This window comes from Panthera tigris, chromosome B2, assembly GCF_018350195.1.
Source record: "Panthera tigris isolate Pti1 chromosome B2, P.tigris_Pti1_mat1.1, whole genome shotgun sequence".
NCBI classification, from domain to species: Eukaryota; Metazoa; Chordata; class Mammalia; order Carnivora; family Felidae; genus Panthera; species Panthera tigris.
The window spans coordinates 112,724,059-112,749,021 of NC_056664.1; the positions used below are offsets into that span (position 1 = coordinate 112,724,059).

At 37.6% G+C, this 24,963-nt stretch overlaps 1 protein-coding gene across 12 annotated transcripts in view; it reads left to right on the forward strand.

Moving 5' to 3' along the window:
* Positions 1-24,963, forward strand: part of LOC102961283 (tRNA (guanine(10)-N2)-methyltransferase homolog) — a 100,947-nt gene that overhangs the window by 35,506 nt on the left and 40,478 nt on the right. For 9 of the 12 annotated variants that reach the window (XM_042987126.1, XM_042987120.1, XM_042987122.1 and 6 more), the window contains 6 exons: positions 13,429-13,494; positions 15,047-15,120; positions 16,484-16,565; positions 16,655-16,747; positions 16,973-17,107; positions 17,812-17,968. In XM_042987126.1, the coding sequence (XP_042843060.1) occupies positions 13,429-13,494; positions 15,047-15,120; positions 16,484-16,565; positions 16,655-16,747; positions 16,973-17,107; positions 17,812-17,968 (607 nt within the window). Of the gene's footprint in view, positions 1-6,780; positions 6,865-6,952; positions 7,124-13,428; positions 13,495-15,046; positions 15,121-16,483; positions 16,566-16,654; positions 16,748-16,972; positions 17,108-17,811; positions 17,969-24,963 lie in introns of those variants that run through there. The other 3 variants (XM_007078658.3, XM_007078657.3, XM_042987121.1) reach the window with 3 other exon arrangements.

The following is a 24,963-nucleotide window of genomic DNA, read 5'->3' on the forward strand; positions in this document are numbered from 1 at the left end:
GTGCTAATGTCAATGGTAATGTGTTTTTAATTTCAAATGTCACTTGACTTTTGCGTATTAACTTATCCTGCAACCTCACTATTTATTTGCTTATTGGTTTCAGTTTTTTTTTTATTGTTTTGAATCTTCTACCTAGATGATCATTTGATCTGTGAACAAAAATAGTTTTATGTCTTCCCAATCTGTATACCTTTTATTTTCTTTTGTTGTCTTATTGTACTAGCTAAATCCTACATTATGATGCTGAAGAGGAGTGGTAAGAGGGGACATCCTTGCCTTGTACCTAATTTTAGTGGGCAAACTTTGATTTTATGACTTTAAGTATGATGTTAGCTGTAGGTTTTTTTTTTTTTTTTAAAGAAATTCTTTATCAAAGTTGAGGAAGTTCCTCTCTAGTCCTAGTTCAGTGAAAGTTTTTATCATAATAGGTGTTGGGCATTGTCAAATGCCTTTTCTCTATTGATACGATCATGTGATTTTTTTTAGCTTGTTGATGTGATGGATTACATTAGTTGATTTTTGAATGTTGCACCAACCTTGATACTTGGGGTAAGTCCCAACGAGTCATCTGAAATTTTTAAAATAGTACTAAAAACAGAGGTTGACATAAAAGATGTATAATAAATTGATCCTAATATATGAAAGATCCACTGACAGAGTTGTAGACATACCTCTTCTAAGAATCTGAGGTCAAGAGCACAGCCTTTATTATTGCTATGCTCATACATTTCTAGATTTTGATATCAAAAGACCATCTACAAAAGTTGATACCCATACTTTCATTAAGTGCCCACTACTCCAATTCACTAAAATGAAGCTGATACCTGTTGATTATCTGCTTGTGAATCAGCTTTTATTATAGCAATATAAATACAAAAAAACCCCCTGTATTTCTGATTCAGCTTAAATAACCTTAATGAAAAGTCTACCTTTAATTGAGAAGAAACAGATTCCTGGGGGCACCTGGGTGGCTCAGTTGGTTAAGTGTCCAACTTTGGCTCAGGTCGTGATCTCATGGTTCATGAGTTCAGGCCCCGCATCGGGCTCTGCACTGACAGCACAGAGCCTGCATTGGATCCTCTGTCTCCCTCTGTCTCTGCCCCACCCCAGCTCTCAAAAATAAAAAAAAATCATTAATTAATTTAAAAAATAAGAATCAGATTCTTGTATGATTATTTCAAATCACATAGGTAGGGATGAATCCACAATCAAAACCAATCCCAAAGTCAATTTTTCTTTTAGGTGAATGTATTATATTTTTTACTGATATAAAACAGGCACCTTAAGCTTATTTCCCTCCACCCTGCCCATTCCTTTCCATCGTCCCATCTTTATTAATGGCAACTGCAATCTTACAGCTGCTCAGGCCAAAAATCTTGCAGTTATCCTTGACTCCTGTTTTTCATACTTCATATCCGACCCATTCACAAACCTTAGCAGTATTCTCCAAATATATTCAGAATTTGACCACTTCCCACCACTCATACTTCTGTCATCTTGGCCAAGTTCTCATCATTTATTGTCTGGATTATTGCAGTTGGCCTCTGCACTATCTCCCTGCTTTTGTCCACGTCCACCCTCCAGTGTATTCTCAACATATTTGTACATTCAGTTTACAGAACATGTATGCCTGAATATTCTCTCAGCCCATTGGTCCCAAACAATTTGCCCTCAGACATGATGTTACCTTGAGGGGCCTGAAACAAAAATCAACTCATTCCTCTCAGTGTCCAGTGTCTGTCTGCCTTTTCATCCATCCTCTCTTGCTCTGAACATTTCTAGAATCACTTGACTGGGCTCCATGCCCCCACTGGCTTGCTTTCTAGCACAGTCTCCATCAGAGTTCTTTCTACATTATGACCTGATTATGCAATTTTCCTGCTTATGAAAACCTCACTGTGTTCCCTCAGAATTATTCATCAGCATTTTCACCTTCATCTCCTGCACTTGTATCCCATATGCCAACCATTTTTACTATTCCAACTAAACTGAGCACACCCATGGAAATCTGTTTACTTTTCAAAACTGGGTTATTGCCTCTTGGAAGTCTTCCCTAATACTCCAATCCACAACCACAGTATTGGTTCTTCAGCTCTAATCCATGATATTTTTTCTTAGCATGAACCTTACACAGTCTAACTGGGGAATAATAGGATATCTCTTGCCACTGGATTTTGACCTTTTTTTGAGCTGGGGAATCTAATTTTTTATCTTATGCCCCCATTGCCTTAGCTCAATGAACTGGTCAATAAATGTTTTAGTTTAATCTCTGAGTCCCCTAAAATGTTACCACAACAAACCAAAATCTAATTGAGTACTATGATAACTTTCATTTCAACTACTTTCAATCTAAAAATCAAGAGTATAACCTAGATGTCAGCTGGATATCCCTGGCCTTATGTTCTTAATGGCAGTATGCACAACCACTATAATTTAGGTGTAAAACCTCTTTGAGTTTCTGAAGAATTAACCCACACCAAGCATTTCAAGCATTTAATAACCAAATTTGGCAGGGCAATGGTAAAGTGTCATCTAGTTCCTGCCATCTTGCTGACTTTTCCTCTACTTCTCCCCTTGCCTTTAGAACATATTTCTCTTTTTTTAATGTTTATTTTTGAGAGGACAGAGAGAGAGAACAGGGGAGGGCAGAGAGAGAGGAAGACACAGAATTCAAAGCAGACTCCAGGCTCTGAGCTGTCAGCACAGAGCCCGATGCGGGGCTCGAACTCACAGACTGAAAAATCATGACCTAAGCTTAAGTCGGATACTTAACCAACTGAGCCACCCAGGCACCCCTAGAACATATTTCTCTTCTCTTTACATTAGAATTTTTAAAATTCTCTCTGAAGCCTTTGTTCTAGCCAACATTCATTGCCCACAGGAAATCACCTAAGTAGGCTATTCTAGATATTTTCTCAGCTAAGGAGATTCTCAAGTTGCTAAGAGAGGAATACTTTCTTCTTGTTACACCTTCTCAGAAAAATATTTGCAGCATTTTGCCAATTTATCACATAAGTTCTCTCCCCAAGCAGGCGTACACAGTACTGGGACTCAAAGCCTATCTATCCATACTCTTTCCCAGGCAAGGATTCTCAAACTTCAGTGTGCACCAGACCACCTGGTGGGACTGTTTGAAACAGAATGCTGGATCCTTCCCCCGAGTTTCTGATTCAGCAAATTTGAGGGTAGGCAGGACTTTGCATTTCTAAGTGGTTCTCAAGTAATGAAGTTGCTGGTGGTTGCCATCAAATTAACTGAGGAGTTTTTAAAAATATGTTCATGCCACACCCCAAGTTCAATTTGAATCCCTAGGGATAGAGTCCAGGCCCTGTATTTTTGAAAATTCCTCAGGTAATTCCAACACGCAGCCAACTTTAAGATCCCGTGTCCTGTAGGACTGAGTAAAACTCCTTCTAGTGCCCTGTTACAGTAGATTCTCAGGAAGGAATGTTAATATTTGCATATTACTTGCCAAAAGCCTTTCTTTGTTTAGAAATCATGTTTGCTTCTTATATTTTAGGAATGAAGGAAGGAAGGGGAGAAGGAAAGTGGGAAGCAGGGAAGGAGGAAGGACAAAAGGCCTGGCTCAAACCTGGCAAATGCACTGTGAATTTACATTACCTCTGGTTCACAAAGTTCTACCCAAGAGAAGTATTTAAATGGCGTCCCACTCAAAAATGTGCAAAGCTACCTAAGCTACAAAGTTGAAGCCTGGTGCAGTGTGGATAATATTCAGGTCTTGCCTTGCCTTGTATTTGGAGTGGAATACAAGTAGAGTAAAATGTTTTTTGGTATCTTACAATCTCAACCTCATTGCAAACAAAAGAACCAAATTAAGGACTGGCCCAAGGAAGGAAGGCATCCCTAATTTTGGTAGGCCCTAGGTTAGGCTCCTTATGGAAACCTGTTTCTATTGCAGCCAGTTGCTAAGATATGGGAAAAGTTGTTCTCTAGCTTAGCTCAATCATCTGTCTGGAAGTGCATGGCTTTTGATTATTTGAATTGTGGCAGCATTAAGAGTTTAAGGATGACCTGGACAGAAGGCTGAATCTCCAGCCCATTTTCCTTCACATTTTTTTCTGTGCACAAGAACCAACAATTCACAGGTAGCAAATTAGTAGGCCTAATTTACAATCAGCATTTCAGATTTGTTCTGGGGAGTTTTTTGAGCAGATGACAAGCTCTACTTTTTTCCACTTCTGGAGATCTTGAGTCATACTTAAATCAACTGCAGCTGCATAAGTTTAAATTGGTGCCTCGTCCCTACTTGTTTTATTTCCTAAGAGAACCCAGTGTTAGTTCTCTCTTACCCTCTTCCTGGATTATCTTCGTTAAGATTGAAGTTACTGGAGACCCTCTGGCATTTCATGAAACTGAAACTCTGTCAGGAAGTTTCACTTCACTATAGTGAAGTTTCCATAGTTGTTACATAACTTCTTCCAATAAAACTTTATTCTCCAAACTGTTCAAACTGTTTTTTCCTCATTGCAAAAATCTTCTAGTCTTAATACATATTGTAAATAAATTTGCTACCCCTCACTGGTACACAAATCTCCACGGTTCTCTGTGATACCCAATCCCTTTTCAAGTGTTAGATGCTCAGCCTGAGACAGATGTATGGACAGTTTTAACATTACATATAACTTCTGCTGCTGGGACCTATGAACTCTTTACTCATTTCCTTTCCTCACTGACTCTGCCCTACTAGTCTCAGCAGTATAGCAACATGTTATAACCAGAACTCAAGATCCTTCTCTCCAATTTCTGGTCCCAAATATTCAGGAATAACCATGGTTTTCCAATCATCATCAGCCTATTACCAGATACTCCAATGCTTGCACAATAGTAATCTGACAGAAGCAGCCAAGTTTCTAAGAAGTCTGCCCTGGTAGATGAAGAATGGACAGAGCTTTAGAGCAGTTCCCAGAAGACGGACTATGAACTCTCTTGCCCCTTCCAGTACAAATTAAAAAAAAAAAAATTGCAAATCTCCAGATGTTTAAACACCAACTTTCAAAGTCCGTACTCTCTTGCTGCTTCTTAAGGACTCTAAGCTCAAAAACATGGAACAGCTGTGTGACTTCCTCAAAGGCTGTTTAATGAGTAGTTCCACACTACTGCTAATGGCCTGGCCTGTGCAGGGTTAATTTCTACTTTCCCAGACCATGTACCCAACAGTTTGAGATTCATGATGTACATGGTCTGCTCATTTATGGAATGGAGAATTAGTGGGGATTTAGCTTAAAGGAAGCTAAGGAAATTCATGTGAAGAACCAGTGAAACTTGAATTTGTCTGGGTTCTCCTAGACTGTGTATTCTCATTTGCTGTCTCTACACAGCATCATCATAATCCAGGCATGATATCCCCTAAAAAGTTGCCCCATCAAAATTTAATGTTTGGTGATTCTGACAAGTTTTGGTGATGGGACATATCAAGCACTGCATGTCATTCCCCTAATGTTTCATTGGTTCTCTGTCCTACCTTGACCTCTCTTCTCATGTCTCAGAGCACTTTTATCCCTTTTCTGAGGCCTTGGAGCCAAGAGACATCTGTGTTCCTCAGAGACTCACTTTATCACTTAAGTGGACTTATCAAGACATTTTCCTAGCAAAGAGATTGTTTGTTAGGAGAAAATTTTCACACTTTAAGGGGAGAAAAGTCTCCTTAAATTCCATTTATTGGTTTGTACAATATACCAGGTATTAACATTAAACACTTTATGTACATTATTCCACTTAATCCTAATAATCCCTTGACAGAGGCAGTAGTACTCCAATTTAGATAAAACTGCTGTCAAAGGAGGCTAAGAAATTTGCTTAAGAACATATAGATTGTAAATAGTGAAGTTGAGATTTGAACCTAAGACTGACACCACAGCCTAAATTCTTAATCACTGCTACTAAGTATCTAGTATATTCCCAGCACATGGTGCTCGGGATATGCAGTACTCTTGTATTATGCACAATGTTATGGTGGGAGGCAAAAGAAATTGCTCTCAATAAGGCAAAGGATTCAGTACTCTCAAAAGCAATACACATATACATGGACTATGCAAATTAAAAAAAATTGTGAATATGCTACTACTTATTTTATGTGCTACTATGAAATTTGTGCCAGTGCGAATAGTTAGAAGCATTTCCATCGTTTTAATATAGAGTTGGCTGTGGATTGAGCCTGTGAGTCTAACATCACAACCTCCTACTTATTGAGTACTTCCTCTGAGGATGACATTGTGTTTTCTGGGGAGGTACAGAATGAACCATAAAAGATGGTCTAGGTCAAGAGCTTATTGTAGTTGGCGCAGATGCTATGTATCCTTTAGAAGTTACTGAAAAAATACAAAAAGTATACTGCACGTTAGACGAGTGGTCCAGGTCGTCCAATCTTGTAGTGGTTGGAGAAGTCTGAAGTAATAAGGTGAAATTCCAGTCCAGTTTCGAAGAACGAGGATTGGAATTGTTGTAGAGAAGGTTGAAAGTTCGCTCCTGGTGGGAGGATCAATGGAAACTACTTGTGTTATCACAACCTGCTCCTGAGCACAACACGGCCCATCACACCAGCTACTCGTACTCCGGCACTCAACCAGAAAGCACCTTGCAAGCGGACATTGCTCCTCCAGCCGCTGCCAAGCTCAAAGTACCCATGCGGGAACCCCGGGACAGCGCCCACCTCTCCCAGCTTCCGCTTCCGGTCCTTCAGGCTCCGCCTCAGCGGAAAAGGCTTTGTGAGAAGGGGGAGGAGTAAAGGTGGGAAACTGCGCGAGCCGCGCAGGCGCACCTTGGACGGCTGCAATGGCGCTGTCGTGCTCTCTGAATAGATATCTGCTGCTCATGGCTCAAGAGCACCTGGAGTTCCGCCTGCCGGTGAGCCCGCAGCGACCTCCACAACTTAAGGACGGGAGAGGACGGCACGGTGGGGGTTGGTGTGCGGGCTGCGGCGATCGTCCCAGCCTGAGCAAGCAGGGACCCGGGGGTGTGTGCTTGTCGGGGATATCACGGGTCCCCAGTCCCTCGGTCCCTAGGAAGAATCTGAGCTTGGCGGAGGATGTGTGAGAAAGAAGTCCAAGACGCACTCTCTCAGCCTTGCCAAATATTTTCATTCATTCTTCTACCCATGCGCCAGGTATTGGAGTTAGGTGAATATGACCGGTCCTCTTGCTTCGGGAGCTCTTCGTCTAGCGGAGAATAGAGACAGCCAATAGAAATGCTCAGGGCGGTGTTTTAAGTGGCAAATATGTAGGTCAGAGCCCGTGTGGCAGGGTGGGATGGCTGATGGTGGTAGTAGGTGGTAGGAGTTAGATAATGGAGAAGTTGGAAAAAGTGTTTTATTCATTCAAGAAACATTTTCCGAGTACTTGTAATTGCACGTGCTGGACGCTGGGGATATAAAGATGAAAAGGACTATTTCTGTCTTCAAGCAACTTACTGTTTAGGCTAAGGGCTGAACAGATGTGAAAACATATTATGAAATAACATTTGTAAGTGCACTGATAGATGCTTAGGGAAGTATGGGAGCATAGAAGGGGAATCTAATCCACCTGTGGAGTGGAGGATGTTGGTCTTTAAGATCGCTTCCATTTGACACTTGAAAGTAACTAAAGTATGAATATGAGTTAGCCAGGCCAAGCAGAGAAGTAAGTAAATTAGGATTACAATTTATTATTACTGGATTATGAAATATGTAGCTGAGAGTGACAAGAAGAGAGCAGGAGAGGCAAATAGGGGCCAGAAAATGCAAAGCCTTGAAAACCCTGGAAGGGAAGAGAAAATGTATTTAGCTTGTAAGGGAAATTTACTGAAAATTTTTAAGCTAGGAAGTGACAATAGATTTTTCCTTAAAAATTACTTTGGCGGCAATAATGAGGACAGATTTAAGAGGAATTTGAGTCTAGAATCAGAGACCAGTTATGAGTCTGTTGGCATAGTTTTATTAATAGATCAAGGAGGCCTGAACTGGCAGGGGGTAAGAGGATGGGATAGACTGAGAAAATATTTAGGTGATGAAATCTTCAGGACTTGATGATTGAATATGGGGAGAGGGGGGAACAGGGGCCAATTAAGAATGACTCGTGGGGTGCCTATAAGAGCTTCTCCATTTAAAATGTAGAGCACAGGCAGATAAAATATTTAAATATTGGTTATGCCAAATTTGATGTGTTTGTGTAATAAGTGGAGATGACTGGGCAGTGAATATATGAGTAGGCACAGAGTACAATATACTGGTAATAAATGTTTGGGAGGCTTCTGCATATGAACACTGGTAGTAAATGAATACTAGGAGGGAAAGTGAAATTATTTAGAGAAAGCACAGTGTCGAAAGAGTGATGGGCCAAATGGAGGTGCTTGGAAGCACTGATATGGAGGGGAAGTGAGAAAAGGAGGTCATGAAGAGGATAGGCAAGTATCAGAATAGGAAGACTGTGAGGGCACAGAAATCAGGAGGGTAAATTTTTAGGAATTTTACTAAGCTGTTGTGTAGAATTTTAGGAGGGTAAGCTAGATTGCTTGGTTTAATGGTCGCTGAGAAAAAAGGAGAGATAGACTGCTCCAGAGCAGTCTAGAGCGTAAGAAGGGAAAGTAAGAGATTGGTTAACAGTTTGAGGGAGGCCTAGGGTCAAGCAAAGTTTGTAGGCTGAAGAGAAGGGGAGAATGGCTATAAGGACACAGTGGGGGGTGTTGGCCTTTCACTAGAAGGAGACAGCTTACAAAGGAGAGTTAGTTTGGATGTGGGGTGGCTGCCAGAAGGTCTGCTTTCTAGGTAATGAATGAGTCAGGATTATTTCTTGAGAGATTAGGAACCAAGCAGTTGAGTGGAGAAGTTGAGAAGAATAGTTTAATTTAAAATAGTCATTGAGAGCAAAATAGGGAGCTGATCGGTTAAAAAATTGCGAACACAGTTGTTAGAGCAAATGCTGAAAATCCAGCTGAGGGTGAAGATCATGTGTTTATAATTGTGCCTGAGAGTCTCTGATTTTCTTCAGTTGTGCTCAATTCACTGGCCTTAGGAATTATGAAGGAGACTGTGGCATTGATTCAAGATTGATGTTTTGCTGGGCTTGTGCATTGGCAAGATAGGGGTGCAGGGCGTAGAGCTTCATGGAGGAAGTAATATTTTAATAGATATTAATTAATAAAGAATTGTTGGTAAAGAGGACTAGAAAGCCCACTTCAGTAAGACACAAAAGCAGGTGTAAAGGCATGGAGGGAATTGATTATGCTGGTGGTGTGGGGTGTGTGGGGAGTGGGGATGAAGTAATGGGGCAGTGAGGCTGGAGAGATGGGTAGGATCCAGATTTTGGAGTGTTTTGAAACTATTACAAGGGATTTGGATCTTATTTTAGATTTAATGGGGAGCCATTGATTCTTTTTTAAGGCAGGAAATGACATTTTTTTTTTCTTTTTAAAACCAGTAAGGGACCAGTAATCATTGGTGTTTTAGAGAATTCTGGAGTACCAGAGAGAGGATATCACTTAGAGGATACTGAAGTGGAAATAGAGGCCAAAGAGGGTGCGTGCTCCATAGGCAGTCAGTACAGTGCGAATGGGTGGCTAGGCTGCAGTCTTAACAGCATCCCCAGTACTTGCACATTTTAACTCTTTTCTTTCTCTTAAATTATTCTTAGTCATTGTCTTACCGTAGTGCCAATTTAATCTCCCAAAAAGCTCAGTTCTGTTTTACATTTTCATTGTCCCAGGGCTGAAACTTCTTAGTCTGGCATTAGCCTACCATTGCATGGTTCTTTTCTCTGTCTCTCCCCACGTCCCCTCCTTCCCACTTCTCCAGCTCCCCACCACAGTGAGACCTGAAGTGAATCCCTATCATTCCCTGAATGATGCCCTCAGTTTTGTGCTTTGGTCTGTGCTGCTTTTTGTCTGGTGGCCCTTTCCTATTTCAGTGTTCAATCTATTATTGATTTTACGTAGTCAATATTCATTGAGATTGACCCACGTATTTAGTCTATTTTAGGTTTATTTTTTTACTTGTTTCTTTTTCAAATTTGCAATTTCCTTAATGGGTTTTTGTCCTTTAATAAAATTCTTAATTATGTCTTTTATCCCCTTCAATATAGAAAGCATAGTTAAATATGATAAAAGGAGTCCTGTGGGTATGCTATCTTTGTGTATTGTTTCTCTTGGTTCTTTTTCATATGGATGCTGGCTTATTTTTAAATATATGCTAGATGTCTTTGTAAAGTTATTTGAAGAAATAACATGAAGATTGGGATGATGTAAATCCTCTTAAATATAGGAACATTAATGATCTAGAGTGACTTGAACTCATTTTCTGGTGGTAAGTTTTGTTTCTGTTCTGATTCACACATGCTCCTCTGGTATGTAGCTTTTGGGGATCTCAGTCCAGACTGATTGGTTTATCAAGCCATCTTTCTTCTCCATGGACGGCCCAATATTCTTCTGTTTCTGTAGCTCCATTAAGCTGTCAAAAACACTTTCCACCCTCACAGCTGCTTTTGGAATTGATAAATGCCCCAGGAAGCAAGTGGCTGCACCTTGGGATTTTTGGCTTCTCCTGCAGTTTGGTTTGGTAATTCTTATAATGTCTCTATGCCTTCAAACAGATGCCAGGTTTCTCTAGTTCTTCTCAGAAGGCTTAATCTGAATTACCTAGTTTGCCATCAGTGGAAGTGGAAGTCCTCTTTCATTTATACCGATTCTCCCTGTGTTACGGGCTTAAGTCAGTTTCCGTGAAAACTTCTAAAACTGAAGTAATCTTTTCTCTCTTGAACTCTGATATAATACCTTTTTGAGCACTCACTGTTTTACACCTTACATTTCAGTTACTAGGTTGAATGTTTTGTTCTACTAGACTGTAAGCTCTCTGAGGATAAAATGTGTGTTTTTATCTTTACATAGCTTAGTGCCTTGCACATGTTAGTTTTTCAGTAAGTATTGAATTGAGTGAAAGGATCCTTTTGGGGAAGGGAATCAGAAGGTCTGTCAACACTTTTGAGTCAGTCTACTGTATGAGAACTGCTAAGCAGGAAAGCTGCAATGAGTAGCTGCCTTTATGATTTAAAATGAGAGATTAGGAATGTACGTGTGCTCCGGTTTTACCTTTGTAGAGTTAATCAGGGCCAATTTTAGTTGGCGCCTGCCTTATTGTACTAAAAGTAGACATCTGGGTTTTATTGCTGGCTCTGAAACAAACTAAGTGTATGAAAAAGTGAGTGACTAAAAAAACTGAAAATCTCGTATGAATTAATGCATCAGGCATGCCCCAGATCAGTCTGTATTTTTATATCTGATATAAATTCTTTTGTTCCTAATGGAGAAAAATTCCCAACTAGAAAAGTCAATTTGCCATAAGAAGAGTAAAGATTTTGTGTTTTGCTTTTTCCAAATGGATTGAGTAGTTTAATACAGTTTTTGCTCATAAATTTGAAACTTGGGTCATCATATCTCGTTTTTAAGTCATTGCTTAAGTTTTAGGTAGTAGAGCTAATGCTATGCCCTAAACTTCAATAATCCTTCACTTTTTTTTTTTCCAAAGTAGGAATTTTAAGTGTTTTTTAAAACCTTTGTGGGTTTTTGGCCTGTTACTTTTTTATTTTATTTTATTTTATTATTTTATTTTATTTTTATTTATTTTTAATTTTTTTAATTTTAATTTTAATTTTTATTTATTTTTCTTTTTTGAGAGAGTGCACACACAAGCAGGGGAGGGCAGAGGAAAAAAGAGGGGAAGAACCTTAAACAGGCTCTGCACAGAGAGTCCCCAGTCAGGGTGTGATCTCACACCGCTTAACTGACTGAGCCACCCCAAGCACCCCAGCCTGTTACTAATTTTTAACAAGATATCTCAGGAGCAGCAAATTTTGATGTTTTAAATGTAAAGCTGATCTTGGGGTGCTTAGGTGGCTCAGTCAGTTGAGCATCTGATTTCAGCTTAGGTCATGATTTTGCAGTCTGAGTTTGAGCCCCACGTCGGGCTCTGTGCTGACAGCTCTGAGCCTAGAGCCTGCTTTGGATTATGTGTCTCCCTCTTTCTCGCTCTCTCTCTCAAAAATAAACATTAAAAAAAAATGTAAAGCTGACCTCACAATATGATTTAATATAGAATGAACAGTAATCATTCTAGACCAAAGTAACTCAATCTGGAACTTCATTTTTTTTCTTTTAAGAATTATAACTGTCAGTCTTGCTTGATTTCTTGAGGTACTGGACTTTAGTGTTGTGGTCATCATCATCTTGATTCCTTTACTAACACCCTCGTTTCTGTGCGCCTGTTGCCCAGACCTCCTTATTTTATGAGGTAGCTATGATTCCCATTTTACACGTGAGAAAACTAAGAGTTGGAGGACTGAAGTGTCTTGTATAAAACCACATGGTCCCTATTTGGAAGAACTGAAAATAAAATTGTGGTGCCATCTGACTCCCAAGTCCAGTGATACCTCCTATTTAAATGTGTATCACCCATGTTGCAAAATGACTTTTGGGTTACTTTCAATGATTTACTGATAGACTATGCTAGTTCTTAGTCTCTCCATATAATTCAATTGAATTTAGCTCCTTCTACTACCAGGAATTAAAAAAAAAAGATTTATTTCATAGACAAAAGGAAAAACAGAAAAGGCATGAGTTGCTCAAACCTTCCATTCTTTTTGGTCTTGAAGTAGAGGATGTAGGTGGTCTAGGTATATTGTCTCATGGTGGCTGTGGCTCATGATGAGCTTGGTGATCAAGGCACCTTGTAGTTGGGATGAAAGGGGATTGTAGGCACCCAGCAGAGGGGACACATCTCTAATTAGGTTACCTCCATAAGACCTACAGAGACCAGTGGGATTCTACCTGCTTTATTTTATTTGAGGAGAGTAAATTTGTTAGCAGTACAAATTGTAAAATGTGTATAGTCCTCTTGTATTTAACAATACAAAGTGATTGCTTCATGGAATATACATACTATCTGAACAGATTTCAGCTTTGCATTCCCGATGTTTTTAAAGTAGCTACTGTGTTCTCTTTCTAGTTCTATAACTTTATCCAGAGAGAAGAGGAAGTTCACTTGCTATTAACTTCTGTTTAATGAATCCACAGTGATGCTTCCTGGTTAATCACTTATTTCTTGTCTGAAAATCCTCAACTCATTTGTTTACTAATTCATTTTATTGATCAGTTGTCAGATTTGCTAATCTATAGTTTTTGTCATCTAATATTTTCTAAAATCAGGCATTTTCTGACCAAGTCTTTTGGCAATCCTCTTGTCTAAAATTTCTCAGAAATTATTTACCATGGTGTGGCTGTAAAATTTTTTCAGAGCTTAGAGTTGTAATTTGTCTGGTGTTGACACTTAAATGCTTCGGGTAGATCACCAACCCACTCTTTAAAAAGATCTAATTATACCTATATCTGTTAATAGGCTTTGAGTTCCCTGTGTTAAAATGTGTTCTTTCTATAATATTTTCAATACAGGAAATAAAGTCTTTGCTTTCACTTTTTGGAGGTCAGTTCACCAGTAATCAGGAAACTTATGGAAAGGTAAGTTGAATTTATATTTTTCATTAGACCATGTACAACATATTTATAAGTAGAACCTTGTATTTGAAGAGAAAAACTGCAAATCTTAAATTTATATCTGTATAGTTGTTTGTATCTGTTTCTAGGGGAAATTAAATAAAAAGCATACTTTTGGGGAAAAAAGTTGTGGTTTTGGAAAGTCATTCAAGTTTATTTTCAATATTCATTTAGTTTACTAGTATTTTTTAGCTCAGCATCTGTACCATAATGGGTATCTGTCCCTTAAATGATAAAAAAGGGCTGTTTTCCGTTGATGAGGTATGATTAGAATTTAGAATTTAGTGGAATTTCAGACTCATATTGAGAATTATTTAAAAATTTAAAATTGTGCATTTATGAGAATGTGAATTGATGAGATTTGTATTTTGTATTTGATAGTTTATCAGTGTATTAGGGAAGTTTGGAAAATAGAAAAAAGTCATTGACAATTCTTCTTTCACATGACTTATAATTTGAGGGTACTACCTTCCAGTCTCTTTTCATATGCTTTTTCCCCTTCAGTTCCAATACTGTGAACTTCTGAAGTCTCTTTTTCACTTGATATTATTAATATTAATTATTAACATATGATTTATATTATTAATTATTAATAGGCACATATTGCTATGTAGCCTTCATCACTAACAGGGTTATATAATATTTCCATTGAAATTTTTCTGTAGACTAGTATAAATATTGGAAGAAGAAAGGGTATGGAAGGGAGGATTTCTTCCAAAAAATGAGAGAACTTAGTTGAAAGTCGGCTACAGTTGGACTTTACTCCTGATTGACTTTCGTGTATTGAGGGAGGTGGAAAAGAGAGAGATTGTGGATATAATTGGGTGAAAGTGTTGAACTGAGGTCAGGAGGCTGCTTTGTGTTTATGTGTTCTGGCAAGGTGTTATTTGGGTGGAGATAAAAAGTGCCTTAATCTTGAGAGTTGAGACAGGGGATTGGTAAACCCTCCTGGGGCACCTGGAACTGTTTTCCTTAGATAAAATAATAAATAATGATAATTTAATAACATACCCTATGATTTTCCATCATAGTTATTTCAGAGTTCCTCATCTATCCACTCAGATGGCCACAACTACCTAAAAGAGAGGGATCATTCAAGAAATACATTACTTAGAAGTTAAAAATAAAATAGCTGCATTATAAGGAATGATAATAATAAAAAAATTCTGAGATTATAGTTTGGGGTAAAATATGCATCCTTTGCATTAATTATTTTGGTCAAAATACATAAGAGAACAAATACAGAATTAATCTTAACTGTGTATTTGCTGACCTTTGCATTTATAGTCATTTATAAAAATGTTCTGATGCTGTAGTTTAGTATCCTAACAAATAACCTGTTAAAATAATTCACTTTTTTACTATTGGAGCAATTTTTATTTTGGTTAGAGTCAGATCAGGTATTCTTACATAGAAGTTGCAGATAGGAATCTCTCCTTATTGACTTCTTGAATAGAAGCATATGAGGCCATAAAACCAGTTACAAGTAAGTGTATATATTGTTATTTTTTTTCAGTCTCCTTTTTGGATTCTTAGCATTCCCTCTGAAGATATTGCCAGAAACTTAATGAAACGGACAGTGTGTGCCAAGTAAGAGAAACTTATAATGTTTTCCTGCAGGTTGTACACCATACTTACACTACTCTGTCCTTTTTTGCTCTAGTGGCAGAGAATAGAAGGGGTTAGTTGTGGGGAGCTCACTGTAGCTTGCAGTTACATGAATTTGCCACTGGATGGTGGTGGTAGAACAGGGAGTTCTCTGCTGAAGCAGGGTGGGGGAATCTTAGTGGTGGAATGCATAAATAATTATTTTGGGATAATGTTTTTAAACTTCTGTATAAACAGGAATATGGTATAAGATGTAAATGCTGTTATTTTAGAGGATAAATGCCACACTTAATTATAACCAAAGTATACAAAATCTAGATGGCTTTTAGTTGGGTGAGCTGATTCAAGTTGAAATGACAAAAAGTGAGGACTGCCATAAAATATGTTTTGATATTTTATTTGTTAGCAGAATCCTGACTATCATCTCTTGTGTGGAAAGGAAAGGAAGAGTTCGTTTTCAAAGGATAATATTCTCAATCCTAATGGTAGCATTAATTACAGTTACAAAGTAGTTTGAATTTAGATGCACAAAACTGTGCTACTATGTAGATTGCAGTTCCATTACAATGAATTCTTGCTTGCAATGTTTGTATGAAATTTGCTTGTAATTGTCTAAATGTTCCTGGAAATTGGTGGAAGCTTTAGGATTAAAAAAATTTTTTTTTGAACGTGTATTAATTTTTGATAGACAGACACAGAGCACAAGAAGGGGAGGGGCACAGAGAGAGGGAGACACAGAATCCAAAGTAGGCTCCAGTCTCCGAGCTGTCAGCACAGAGCTTGATGCAGGGCTTGAACCCACAAACCGTGAGATCATGACCTGAGACAAAGTCAGACAGCCACCGAGGTGCCCTGGATTTTTTTTTTTTTTAATATAGTAATTTGCTTTTTGTAATCGTTAGGAGAGTAACTACTAGTTACTAAATGTTAGTATTAGCTAAGTATTATTAATAGTAACATTTTAGCTGGTCTTTTTTCTTTTTGTCTTATGGAGAAGACTTTGGGAAAATTGGATTTACTGCACCTTTTCACCTGTTTCACTAAAATAAATGATGTTACTGCATGATTTGTATTCTAGTATAAGAATACAATGATGAAAACCTGGAAAAATCTTGACTCATGTTAAATTTCCCTCCTTCTGTGCAAAGTGAAACTTTTCTGTGTAATTTGAACTAAAGCTATGTTGATTTTTAGGACACATTATTTCTAGCTTAGAAAATACAGGTAATAGTATTACTGTATTGTATTAGTGGAGCAAGCATAACGAACTAGGGAAGTAATTGTTATATATTACTGCACGAGCTGATTTCTTTACTGAATTTAGTACTAATCATTTATTTCCTAGGTCCATATTTGAACTATGGGGTCATGGAAAATCTCCGGAGGAGCTGTATAGTTCTCTTAAAAACTACCCTGCGGAGAAGATGGTGCGTAGTGAAATGTGGTTTTATATAGGTATATTTACATATACTGTAGAACTACTAAACTTAAAAGAATTTATCTGCTTTTATTTTAGGTTCCATTCCTACATTCAGATTCTACATATAAAATAAAGATTCACACATTTAATAAAACATTGTCACAAGAAGAAAAAGTCAAACGAATAGATGTAAGTGAATTTAGCTAAAATCAAAATCAAATGTAGTCTGGCTGCTGTTGATAGGTGATAGTACTCAGCTCTGCTAAGTGCTTGTTTTGTAGTACACTGTGTGCTAGGTCATTTTCATGTTTTGTCTTAATGCTGATATTAAACTTACAAGATAGGTATTATTCTGTAAGCACTATTTTTCCTTTACTATTCTAATGAGACATGAGAATTACTTTTATTTTTTAGGCACTTGAATTTCTGCCATTTGAAGGAAAAGTGAATTTAAAGAAGCCACAGCATATATTCTCTATATTGGAGGATTATGGCTTGGATCCAAACTGCATCCCTGAGAATCCACATAATATTTATTTTGGTAGATGGGTAAGCAGGTGTTCTTGTTACCTATTTCAGATCGTTTCTTTAAAAGCTTAATGTTAGACCTTCGAAGGCTCAGAACTACTGTGTGAATTAAAATCAGTGGGAAATATGTGGTTATGTGTTCTGTTTGTTTTTTCAGAGATTCCTGTGAAGTGCAAGAGGCTTGTTAGATACAGGGTCTAGGTAGGAGGTGGTATATGGGGGAAAAATAATGTAAGAATTGTCTGAAAGTCTGAATTGCTTTTTAAGCAGAGAGAAGGCAGAGTGCTGTGATAGCTGAGGGATCTCCTTTGTGGAGCTCTCGAATTTGAGCTTGCCTACTGAAAAGAAACGAGATTACTGCAGAGCAGTTCTGCCCACTTCCCCTAAGGCTGTAAGTGGGTAATGGAAGCTGAGCCTTATGTTACAGAATATTGTTATTTAGCAGAAAAAAAAAGAGGTGGCTAAAGTTTATTCACCACCAACCCCTGGATTTATTGCATTCAAATTCAATGCAAATTTAGTTTGAAAAGTCAAAGTCATTTGCAACCATTAAAAAATACAAGGTAATTGTCCATAATCACTTCAATTACAGTTTTTAAAGGAACAAGTTTAGAGCAATGGTAAGTGGAAAGAAGTTCTTATCATTCAGATCCTGTGGTTTTATTGTGAATAATGATCTTAACTCTGTTATGCAGTTACACTAATTTGAAGAATCTCTGATCTAGATTGCAGATGGACAGAGAGAGCTTATTGAGTCATACAGTGTTAAAAAGAGACACTTTATTGGAAATACAAGCATGGATGCTGGTTTATCATTTATTATGGCCAACCATGGAAAAGTGAAAGAAAATGATATTGTCTTTGATCCGTTTGTTGGAACAGGTATTTTTATTTAACTGTTAAAATAGTGCATAGATGTTACTTGTCTATATTAGTCAAGGTCATAGTAATATTTTTGCTAAAAGATTAGTACATTTGGACAATAATCATAATTATCATAAGACAGTGGCTAACAGACAACCACATATTTGTGTAATAGCCCTGTATGTAACACTTTCACCACTTCAAAGATAATGCTGATACAATTTTGTGAACTTTTTCCCCAGGTAAGCCACTAGGTGGAGAAGCATACTGTCCACTGCAATACCATGCACTGTGGAAGTGTTTTGCAGCTATATAGTTTATTTAAGTAGGAGAACTCTTGGGTGGAAAAAAGACTTGAGTGACAAGACAAAAAAATGTGTTCATCATTTAAAATTGATAACCATATATTTACATGGAAAAAAATGGGTAATGTGTCTTATCTTTGGTTTGGTTTGTAGAGGTCTATAAGTAAGTGTGAAAGTAAGAAAAGTGACTAATTACCAATGGGCTACAGCCTGGCTGCTGAGGCTGCAATCTGGGTTTTCTGTACACACTTGATTAGATGTCCGTATAATTAACTGTGTGTAGAAGACTTAAAATTCCAAATTTACCTCATATGGCTCTGTGAAGACATTTTCCTGCTTCACCCCGTGTTTTGCTGGGTCTTATTCATGCCTAGGGGATACTAGCATTTAGGTTTGTCTGGCTAAATTCATTGTAATTCAGATTGTGTAGGAACAAATTATATTTGTGGTTGGAGTTTCTCCCTGTAGCTGTCTTTCCTCATCAGAAACTTGGGAAGCAGTGTTGATGCAATAGCTAACATTGTTGAATTAGAAAGAAAAAATCTTCCTGAGGAGATTATGGCACAGGGAGAGGTTATGTGACTTAGCTAAGGTTATACAGTGTATAAATTTCATGAGATTCAAACTTAAGCAGTCTAACTCCAAAGCTCATGCCCTTGACTGCTATCCTATCTGTATTAGGATCTGTCGGCCAACTATTATACCATAAACTAACTTGAAGAATGTCTCCACATGTGATTAGGAAGAAATAGTATCAAAGTCAAGAGATTTCCAACTTGGAATGATTTTCTGTGTTTGTTGTTGAATTAATCTGCTAGTGAGTCTCTCTTCCCCACTCCTCCAGTGTCTCCATATATCCCACATCGAACATATTACCTGTTTGATTCTTTCTTCATTATCCTAAGTGCCTCCCCCCACTTTTTGTTTAAGTTTATTTTATTTTGAGAGAGAAAGAGAGAGCAAGCACATGGGAGGGAGAGGAGGGAGGGAGGAAGAGAGATGGGGCGGGGGGAGAATTCCAACCAGGTTCCAGGCTCCATGTTGTCAGCGCAGAGCCCCATGCGGGGCTTGAACCCATGACTCTGAGATCATGACCTGAGCTGAAATCATGAGTCGGACGCTTAACTGACTGAGCCACCCAGGCGCTCCCTCTCCCCACTTTTTTGTTAAACTCTTGTTGGAAATAATACCAAACTTATAGTAAAGATCTAAGAATAAAAATATAACAGAGACCACTGGCATATACTTGACCCAGATTAAACTATTATTAACACTTGGCCTCATTTTGCTTTATTATTTGTTTTCTTTTTATGTTTTTTCAGGGAGACACGTTAAAACCACATAAATATTGTATTCCACATCTAAATTACCCTCACCCCTGTCAGGTTGTCAGGTTTAGCACTCATTGATGATTCTTGCCTGAACCAGTCTTAACTTTGATGGTTACAAAGGGATGATTTCCAGTAACAGCATTCCCCCCACAATAACCCTTTGACACTCATTTTATTATAAGCAAGAGCCCTTTCTTCTCTTCTTAGTACTTATTTTGTTGCTCAAATTGTCCCACATTTGCCAAGTGAGAGCCCTTTTGCACTGGATTTTTGTGACACGTTTCTATCTTCTTTTATTTTTGAGCACTTTCTTACTTTCTGGCTTATCTTTTTACCTGCCCAAATCCTGGAATCAGTCATTTCTCTAAGAAACCATTGTTTCTTTTAGTGAAAATGGGATTAGAGACCACCAAGGTCTGGGTGCTAGACATCTTTGTTTCTCAACTCTTTCAGCCGGGAAGCTAGGACACTTGTGTGTGTATGAGCACATTATGTGTATAAATGTGTATGCAGATACATGTTCCTACATGTTCATGTACACTGCAAATTCTGGTCTATGCTGACAGATTTCTTTATTGCCTATCCCTATTCCATTTTTACATGTGCCTTCTTCTTCAGTGAGAATCCGGTTTCTGCTCACCATGCACAGGTTTATTCTTTTGCTCATTCCTATCATGCATCTAAAATAGTTTCAAAATTGCTTGGTCCATACCTCTAAAAGCAAAGCAAAACAATACAAAACCCTATCAAAATGATACGTTTTTGGGGTATGTATTCAGTTCTCTACCTCACCTAACTGTCAGTAAAGTCAAATATGGTGCTTCTTTTTCCCCTTCATTTACAAATCAGTTCGGAGTTCATTTTTCCTGTTTGCCCTCAGTTTTAGATTTTTACCTCCTTCCATTCTTGTTGATTTATTTTTTAAATATGTAGAAGCTCAATTTGCTTCCAAAAGTCAACTATACAGGAGGTGTACTCAGACAGATGTCACTCCCCTCCTTATCTCTTCCACCCTCCTCCCCGCCCAATCCCTTGTAGATAACCAACTTCTTTTTTAGTTGATTCTCCATTTTTTTTTTTTTAAGGATAAGCAGATATATGTACATTTTATTTCTACTTTTTTTCTTACACAACTTTGCTTTTTTTCACTTAATAGTATTTCCTGGAAATCACTTTCTGTTAATTCACAGAGATTGTCTTCATTCTTTTTTATAGTTGTACTCCATGGGTGTACATACTATAATTTATTCAAATGGTCTCCTATACTTGGACATGGGGAGTGTCCAGTGTTTTATAGTTATAAATAATGCCTGCAATGAATAATCTTTTGAATATATACTCACATAATGTTGGAGATGTGGCTCTAGGGTAAATTCTTAAAAGTAGGATTGCTGGGTTGACGAATGTATGCATGTGTAGTTTTGTTAAATGCTGCCAAATTCCTCTCCATTGTGCCATTTTATATTCTTGCCAACAGCATATGAGAGTCCCTGTTCTCCCACAGCCTCACCAGCACGGTTCATTGTCCAGGTTTTCAGGTGTTGCCAGTCGGTTGGATGAAAATGTTATCTCGATGTAGTGTTATTTTGTATTTCTCTTATGAGTGAAGTTTAATAATCTTTGATTTTTTAGGGGCCACTTTTTTAACTTTTTTTGAATTATCTTTCCTCTCTTTTGTCCATTTTTATGTAGACATTTTGTTCTTTATTTTTGAAAGTATTTTGTATGTTAGGGACATTAGCCCTCCCTCTTCTTTCCTGTTGTTTTGTTTTTTGTTTTCGTTTTTGTTTGTTTGTTTGTTTGTTTTCTCTTTTTTTCTTTTTGAGAGAGGGAGAGAGGGTGTGCAGGCACGAGTGGGGGAGGGGCAGAGGAAGAGGGAGAGAGGGAATCCCAAGGGGCTCCACACCCAGCGCAGAGCCCAAGGCAAGGGGGTCACCGTCTCACCACCATGGGATCATGACCTGAGTCAAAATCAAGAGTCTCTCAACTGACTGAGCCACTTAGGCACCCTCCTTTTTTACCCCTGTTCTCCATATGTATATAAAATGTATAAATTATTAAATATATACATATATATGTACACACATACAAAATTAAATATATTATTTCCATTTGCCATTTAACTTTGCAAGTAATTGCTTTTTTGCCATTCAAAAGTTTTCCCTGCATCTAAGTTATATAGAGGAATCTAGCTATGTTTTTCTTTTCGTGCTTTTATAGTTTTAATTTTTTTCTTTTAAATCTCTGGTTTATTTGGAATTTTTCTTGTATACTATGAGGAATGGATCCAATTTCTTTTTCCAAATGTTAAACCCTTTATTAATCCTTAATTTGTTCTTGAACTTTAACAACTTTTCCTGTGAACTGAGAAGTCTTTGAGATACATACATGTACATAATACTTAATATGTATACAATATGTAGACAACACCATAAAGTTTACAGAGTTCCTAATGTACGTAAAATTTCTTTCCTTTCCCTTGATGTATATGAGGTTGGGTGTATAATGAAATGCTAACTGCCACAGCAATCAAAATATTGATTACCTTCAGTGTTGTTAAGAGGCAAGGAGACCTGCCTCTAATTTAAGCTGCTTTAGAGCAGCTCCTTAGAGTGGTTAGGATATCTTGGTCATGTGACTATTTACATAGGACAATTAATGGAAATTTGCAAAGAGGAAGATCTTTGCAAAAAATGCTGCTAAAATATATTTTTGTAATTTGTGTTTGTAATCTAAGCATAGATTTCGAGCTTTAGTTTTAGGTGCTTTAGTTTTAGCTTGGTGATAGTCCATAACTGTGAATAGACACAGTTCTAAGTATCATTTGTCCTCTTTCTTGGGCCTTTGTCTCACTGATGGGTAGTACCTTCTGAAGGATTGCAGAAATAGTAGCCCAGTGCCCTCTTCCATGGCCATAGTTTTTCACAAAGTATTTGATGATATTTTTATCCTTATGCTTCCTTTTCTAGTATTTAAAAACAAAGTCAAGTGCATTCAATCTTTTCTCATTTTAAAAGCACAAAATTAAAATGTATTGCATTCCCGAATGCTTTATCCACTGACTTCTCATGACCTGTGATTTTCTCAAGGTTACAGAGTAGAAGGTTTCTGGGAAACTGAAAGGAGAGCATAATCTTTTCCTGCCTAAATGCCTTTCCTTTTTCTTTGAGACAGTCTGCTGTTGTTGTCTAGGATGACAGTATGAACTGCAGAAGCACACTATTTGTTCATTTTAGTGAATATGTTGAGTTTAATTGTAATAAGATTAAAAAATTTTTTTTTGTTTATTTATTTTTGAGAGAGAGAGAGAGAGAGAGAGAGAGACACAGCTTGAGCGGGGGAGGGGCAGGGAGCGGGAGACACAGAGTCCAAAGCAGGCTCCAGGCTGTGAACTGTCAGCACAGAGCCCACTCTAGGGCTCAAACTCACAAAACTCTGAGGTCATGACCTGAGCCAAAGTCGGACGCTTAACTGACTGAGCCACACAGATGCCCCTTAATAAGATTTTTTAAAAGTTGTGTATCTCCATTTTTTTTCCCAAGAGAGAAGGTATGTATCATTGGCCAGCTCAATCCTCTTAGTAGTTAGGAAGTTAGGAAGTCCTGTTGTTCTAATATGAGCACAGCTACAGGATTGATGAGCATGAATATGTTGAGTACTATAATGGTACCAGCCTGCCTGTGATATATAAGAGTTGTGAATGGTATACAAGTCACATTAACTGAGTGTGCCCCTTTACTTACTTAATTTGTTTGATAACAAATTTAATTTTGTTAATCTAACTGGTAAGCTAAGTATATATGTCATTTCAATTGGTGCTGACCCCAAAGGAAATTAAATGGTATAGAGAAAGCAAATAGGATGAGTTTAAATCTTTACTCTATCAGTTATTATGTCACTTTGGGCAGCATTCTTTACTTGTCTGAGCCTCAGTTCCATCATTAATAAAATGGTAATAGTAATACATTGTGAGGTTAAGTCAGATAATACATGTATATGGAATTCTTAGGAAGTTGCCTGATGCATGTAGACACTCAGTGAACTGTAATGGTTATTATTTTTACATTATTATTTTGTTAGAAGCATGGATGCCTGTTTGGTGAAAGATGTTAGATATAGCCAGTATTGAATGGTGATGATAAACAATTTGGCCATGAGCTCATTTTCTATTCCCTTCTTTGGCTAATTTCCAAGATACTCATAATTTGCAACTGTTGACAATTGTGACAACAGGCAAGCAAAGTGAGTTAAAATCACGAACATCTAATTCTTTGTAATGAAAATAATTGGCACAAGTGTCTGCCAGTTCTAGGTAGCTGTGGTGTGATTTTAGGATGGAGCTTCATAGATACACTTTTGATTCCTTTTCTCCTCCATCTCAAGTAAGTCAGCTGTTATGGTAATTGAGAATATAGCCAAGAGACTATTAAGTATTCCTTGGCTGCTTCTACCTTCAGATAACCCATAGTATAGGGAAAGGGGTGTAGCTCCTTTTGGAATTTCATCGTTGCAGAATGATAGACACAGGTCCCAGGTGTTGGGAAACTGACTGTCCTGGTCATGGGAAGAGAAAAGGAGGGAAGAGATAGTTGATCCCTATAAACCTATGGAAGAGTCTCTGCTTCCTTCTCATTTTTGTCCACAACACTTTGTAGTCTCCTTTTCCTTTTCTTTGTAGACTGAATAGCTTACCTGGTAAAATTTTTATTTTCCAGCGATATCCTTTTGCTCAGGCAGCTGGTGTGATTTGAGTTCTATTTTAAAAAGGATAAAGTAGATATAATTGCACTTCATTTTTCCTCTTTCTCTCCTTTTCTTTCAGCAAAACCAAATCCCAGTTTCTCATTTCTACACTTTTATGAGGCTTTTCACTTAAATCTCTAACGATGAAAGTCATACATTAGTTTCTGTGTTATAAAGAAGTTCCACTTATTGTGTCCTTTTGCCTATAAGATATTGTCCTAACCTTAAAGTGGTTACAGTTTAAGAAAGCAAATATTAAAACACTGAGTTTGTGGTATTTGTACACTTGATAGCATAGTAAGAAATTGGGTGAGTCATATTACCTGCTCCCTCACCACTTCACCCCTCCTTTATCACCCCTTCCACCAGAAAGCATCAAGGAAACTCCAACTGGACTAGAACTAAATGCAAAAAAATAAAAATAAAAAAATAAAAAAAAATGCTTCAATTTAATTGAGAAAACAACTAGATGATTAACAGTGATTACCCAGTGACCAGTTCAGAGAAACTAATTTATAATGATTTTATTTAAAATTTGAAAGCTTAAAGGGCACGGAGTTAACTAACAGATGCCGTCTAACGGATTATCCATCTCCTTCCAGCAGTGTGCTCTAAATTGGCTCTTCTCAAAACA